Source organism: Microtus ochrogaster, chromosome 19 (genome assembly GCF_000317375.1).
Source record: "Microtus ochrogaster isolate Prairie Vole_2 chromosome 19, MicOch1.0, whole genome shotgun sequence".
Lineage (NCBI taxonomy): Eukaryota > Metazoa > Chordata > Mammalia > Rodentia > Cricetidae > Microtus > Microtus ochrogaster.
In genome coordinates, this window is record NC_022021.1 from 43,251,870 (window position 1) to 43,257,945 (window position 6,076).

The following is a 6,076-nucleotide window of genomic DNA, read 5'->3' on the forward strand; positions in this document are numbered from 1 at the left end:
GAAGGGTGGGAGGAGGGGGAGGGAAATGGGAGGCTGGGAGGAGGTGGAAACTTGTTTTTTTTCCTTTTCTCAATTAAAAAAAAAGAAAAAATAAAAAATAAAAAAATAAAATTAAAAAAAAAAAGAAAACCAATCTTATAGTTGGGGTCAGCACGCCATGAGGAACAGCATTAGGGACGCTGAGAACCACTGCCTTTGTGGGCAGGAGGAAAGCTACCAGTAGAACACACTGACTGCGTTTGCCTTTGATAGCTTCGAGCACTTCTGGACACTGCCATGAATAAGCAGAACATGCTGAAGAAAAAGCCCAAGCTTCTGAACAAGCATGGGCTTCTCCCAGTTCCTAGGAGTTCCCCTGATTCACTCTTACCAGTGACACACCTTGACAGAGAGCAAAAAGGGCTAAAATCTTCGGATTTCATCTGCAACATTAACTTTGAGTATTTCATCATGCACAGTAATACCAAGAGATAACAGCCCATCTGGGGACATATGCGGAACACAGCATCCTCCCCACCATCACTGAATCCACCCGATCTCTCTCCAGCATCAGAAGTGACTCATCACTCACCCTCCAAAGGCGGCCTCTGCAGGAATCGCAAGCTTTAAAATATAAATGAAGCTAAAACGTATCAATTTCTAAAGCACACAAGCTTGCTTCCAAGGGCAGATTTAAGGCAGCCATAAAATCACTACCTGGGCAAGATTGTCCTTTTCCATTTCCAGCTGGAGTGTGACCTAACTGAAGGAAAGCCACAGCGAGATCCAAATGACAATCACGGCCAGGGTACCAGCCAAAGACGGTGGAATAAAACCCATTAGCGGGAACTTGCAGATTCCAGATTATTATTAAGAAAACTTCCACACTCAGGAATCTTGCCTGATCTACAGAGAGCTCCAAAAAAGGGTAATGTTAAGGCATTCCAATGTCAGACGTCTCAATCGCTCTAAAGGGACCTGACGTGAAGATGACTCGATGTCACTCTGCTTCCCTTCTAGATGGGAAGCTCCCCTGCATGTCACCACCTCATGCCCTCCGTCCAGCAAGTCTGTGCTGGCAGCTCTCTGAGCAGTGGCCTTAAGAAAGGTCAAAGTGCAGGGAACCAGAGTTTGTCCTGGCTTGAGACTTCAGCGGGCAGGCATTCGGTTGTGCACAGCCATGGACTGTGTGGAATAGGAATGGTTCCAGGCAGGCTCCTTTCCCCAGAGAAACACTAACATTGGTCTCTGCACGGGTACGGCTGGGGAATCTTTCAAACATTATTTTTACTCATAATTTTTGACTGTAATAATGATATTTTTCTGTTATAAAAGTTTCAAATTTATTCATATATTTACTTTTCATAAATTAATTTCTAACGAGAAAGAAATCAACTCTTCATTATTATAAATCGGTAGTGAGTCCACCCAGTCAGGCAGCCTGCATACGTTTTGATGTTTATGACTTAAAAAAAATAACTTAAATGATATGAGTGCTTGCTTAGGGCACCCAGATAATACGGACTTCATCTACTCCCAGTACCGGCATGCCCTCTAGTGGACGCAGGTTGCAGAGAACATAACTGAAGAAGATAAAAAACTTCACAAATCCAGATTCCCATTTTAGAGTAGTTTGAAAGGCAACTAAAGGCAGCAAATAGGAATTCTCTCTCCCCACAAGAAGGACGCAGCCGCATGGCTCGCAGACTGGGGCGCTGGGTGCCGATACTTACAAACAACTTGCTTTTGTAGAGGTACTTGCTCCTCCCGCTGGAGTCTTTCACTTCTTTACTAAACACTAAGGACATCTCGAAAAGGAAGAGATGCCGCTCTCGGCCCTTCCGGATTAAGGTTTTGGGATCCCACACTTGGAAGGATTCCTGCAGGATGAGTTCTCCCTGAGACTCGATGTTTTCATCAAACCCTACAACACAAAATAAAAGCAAATCAGCTCGAAGGGAGAGCAAGCGTGATCAGAAGGAAGCATCAGTCTTCGTTTCCCTGCAAATGCCCTCGCTTGTTTCCAGTCCTGTATTCCATGCTCTTCACAATGGGCCCCTGACGGAGAGAACTCCTCCTAAAGTACACTGTGTGTTTTCCCAAGTTCAAGACATTTCCGGGGACCCTCGCAGCCTTCTTCTTTCCTTTCCACTCCTTTCTATTGGCTTGGGTCACCTGAGGTCTGGTCTAACTCCACACCACAACCCACATTCCTGTCCGATTCTTCACCTCTTTGGCCTGGATGTCCCTGAGACCCTCTGCTCAGGTCCTAGTCTAGTGGAGACAATGTCACTAAGCCATCTTCTGTGAGTCTGGAATACTCACATGAATCAGCCTGGACCTGGCAACACTGTGGCCAAGTCCAGGACTTAGCAAAGCGGCCCCTGGGGCAGAAGCTGCTCACTACCTCCCTTTCGGTCTCTTCTTTAGAGCAGGCACGCCCTCTAGGGCCACCATAAGCTGCTCACTCACCAGTCCCTTCGTGGCTAGGAAGAACTAGGCACCTCAACTCAGAGAAATGAGAAAATAAATGCATACAGCTGGGTGAGTTCCCTACCCACATGTTTCCCTACTTCCTGTGAGGCAGAAAGTTAATGTGGCCCTGCAGCTTTCCAGGACAAGTAGGAAATACATAGGATGGAGAGAAACAGGCCAGAAGACGCTCCTTCCCTTTGGAGACATCATGAAGAAGTCAGTCATATATCTGACAGCAGAGGAAGAAAAATCTGTGTTGCCTGCTCTGAGTTTCTGCTACATACTGGCACTCGTGTTCGAATTAATAAATTTCTTATCAATAAAATAATATAAACTAGCACAAGCATTAGGGAAAGGCCCATTGCAGTGCTAACCTTGACCACACAGAAGCAACTTTATTAAATAGAAGCATCAGTGCAAAGTGGACTGGCTATAATACCTGCTGGACACATTAGCCTCATTTCTGTTCATCATGTCACACACTAAATTCACTTGCTTCACAAGATGTCTGCTTTGTACAAGCATCTAGCAACTGATAAGGAAATGGGGAAACAAGACCCCTATAACCTTGGTTCTCAACGTCTCCATCTACTGCTGACACCTCTCTAACAGGTGTCAGGAAAGTCAGATGGCGTTAAATAAGAGATAGGTGACACAAAGTGCTCCTGGCGTGTGGAATGGCATGGCTGTTCCCGAGTCAAGAAAGATGATGATCCCTGTATACAGAGCATCATGGAGATGATGTCACTGCACGTTAGGGGCAGGGTGCACCTGTTACCTTCCAGCATGCTCAGGTGCATGGCATCGTTGGCTCGCTTTGGAACACTGAGCATCACCTCGAGGCCATCTTTAATCTCCCCCTTTCCTTCCTCACAGCACGTGAGCAGCTCCTGGGAAAGAGCAACACCGTGAAATAGCAAAGGATTGCAAAGATGCTCTGCCAGCAGCAGCCTAGCAGATGGCAGAAATCCATGAAAACACAGAGCATTCAAGAAATAAACTACCCAACTGGGAATTTTTCTTATTAAAAAGCGAGTTACTCGGCCGGGCGGTGGTGGCGCACGCCTTTAATCCCAGCACTTGGGAGGCAGAGGCAGGCGGATCTCTGTGAGTTCGAGACCAGCCTGGTCTACAAGAGCTAGTTCCAGGACAGGCTCCAAAGCCACAGAGAAACCCTGTCTCGAAAAACCAAAAAAAAAATAAAAAAATAAAAAAAAAATAAAAAGCGAGTTACTCAACAGGCAACTGGGTTTGTTCTACCTGAACGAGGACAGTGGAGGAAGACAGAGCTGGTTGCCATTGATATATCAGTCAAACACAGTATCTCCAAAATGAGAAAATAGAATGATATCGGTTTGTGAAGAAAGTCATGGCAGACTCCACCTGCCCGACCACATAACTGCATCAGAACAGCAACACAGCACAGACCACCCATCCTCAGTGCGGAGTGCTTACAGGGACTCTACAGACGAGCCATACCTCCTGTGGGCATCTATGTGTGCAATTCCACCTCCTACTTGAAAAACCATCAGCTGCCACGTGGGGAGGACAGCAGGGAAAGCACGCTTACACCCTAATGGGTGTCACAACTATCATTAGTCAAAGTGACAGCAATCTTGTATGTGTGGTGTACAGGAGGGACACAGCAGTATGGTCAGCAGTAAGCTTGGAGGGTGTAGGGCAGTGGTTCTCAGCTTCTGAGTTGAGATTCCTTTGGCAAACCTCTATCTCCAAAAATATCTACATAGAATTCATAACAGTAGCAAAATTACAGTTATGAAGTAGTAATAATTTTATGGTTAGGGTCACCACAAGATGAGGAAGTATCTTAAAAGGTTACAGCAATTAGAAAGGCTGGGGACCACTGTGCCAGAGGAACTCATCCCTGACAGGTGCCTTCATTTGTGGTCAGATATTTACGCTCTATGGAGCGGGACAGAAACTCCTTGAGAGTACAGAGCGCTTCAGCTCCTGCCTGTGGAGACCGCTTTCCCACCTGGGAGGTCTGATGTAGTCTACTACTGCTCCCAAGTGAACTTTTTGGAAAATGAGGTAGGATTTAGAAATAGCACAATCTTAGTGGAAACATAGGGTGAGAACAAAGCCTTTGATTCTGAGGGCAATAAGAGACAAACTTAAAGACAAAGCACTTTTATAGAATTAGCAGGCAAAGGGGAAATTATCTGGATATAAACAAATTAAATTTTGCCTTCTGGCTGATTTTATGGTCATAGTAGCTACAGATTTCTGTAGGGATGGTCATCAATCAAGTCACTCAATAAGATTTCAAATACCTAAGTCCTCAGGAGACTTTGCAGACTGAAGAGGCTTCATACGTACCTTTAAAAGGAGCTGATACTTTGTTATTCGCTGAACAGGTTTAATCAGGTAGGAAGAGATGGAATTGGCTAACCCGTGCCGCTGCTGTATCTCCTACATTTAAATAAAAACAGAAACGGAAAAGCCTTATCATAGGGTCAAACTATTAACAAATGGCTACACTATCACATCAGTGACAAGTGCGTGATCCAAATCCATGACCAGTGTCTGAGCCTGCTGAAATAAGCTCTTCTTTCTTGGAGGGCTGTCAGAACCCCAGCATACACTTCTCCAGGTCACATGGGAGGATGGCAGAGCACCAGGCAGAAAGGGGGATGCAGTATGCCGAGCCACAGTGTGTCTAGTGTGTTCTTTTCTACTGTGCATCTTGCGATCACCGTGCTTACAAATCTGAGGCTATTGTGTAAGGTCATCAGAGAAGGCAGGAATGCCGCCCAGCACTTCACAGTGCTCACCAGCTAGCTAGTAAAACACATGACAAGTGTTCTGAAATGCTTGTTCTGGGGAAAAGGATAATCGAAGGGCATAAGATGTCCAAAGAATGGAGGACATTAGAACCAAAACCTCTTTAAAAGTCAAAGTAATCCTGCAATGGACACCAAAGACATGTATCAGTCAGGTAGGTATAACTTCCTTTATTCCTGAATGCTTAAACACACAGGGTTTTCAGAAGTTATCCTGTATTTCTCTATCCGGGGGCCCCTGTGTGGAGGCCAGAGGACACTCATGAGGTTGGTTTCTTCTTCCATCATGTGGCCCGTATGGTTGAGTGCCTTACTTATGAGCCATCTTGTTAGCCCAACAGGGTTTGTTTTGCTTTAAAGTTGTGGCTGCGCACATGCTCTCTCTGCTTAGGCTTTCTAGACTGTAGCTGCATGTGAAATACTACAACAATCACAGCATTAGGCTGGGCAAGGCTTCACTATACACTGAGTCCTCCCTGAGCACAACAGGGTCATCCCACTACTCCCTGGCCTTGTCACCACAGGTACACAGCACTCAGTACCTTCTGCCAGCCACAATCTGCCTAGTTCTGAAACCCAAAATACATTTAATAATATTGTATCCCTCGCCCTTTACAGAAACAATATCTCTGCACCATCTTTGAAAAGCAGAGGACCCCCATGCTAAGCCTACTCAAGCATACAATTGACAGACATCTACTTGACCTGGTAGTCAAATTGTTAGGACTTCCCTGCTAGGTCACTTTCAGAAATGCATGAGATTAGTAAGTTTATATCTTTTGTGTATACTCTTTTTTTTTTTTTTTTTTTTGGTTTTT

At 45.2% G+C, this 6,076-nt stretch overlaps 1 protein-coding gene across 2 annotated transcripts in view; it reads right to left on the reverse strand.

Annotated features, from left to right (window-relative positions):
• Window positions 1-6,076, reverse strand: part of Trio (trio Rho guanine nucleotide exchange factor) — a 287,626-nt gene that overhangs the window by 95,713 nt on the left and 185,837 nt on the right. For both annotated transcript variants that reach the window (XM_026783734.1, XM_005356663.3), the window contains exons 28-30: window positions 4,795-4,887; window positions 3,233-3,344; window positions 1,713-1,903 (exon numbers count right to left, since the gene is read on the reverse strand). In XM_026783734.1, the coding sequence (XP_026639535.1) occupies window positions 1,713-1,903; window positions 3,233-3,344; window positions 4,795-4,887 (396 nt within the window). The remainder of the gene's footprint in view (window positions 1-1,712; window positions 1,904-3,232; window positions 3,345-4,794; window positions 4,888-6,076) is intronic.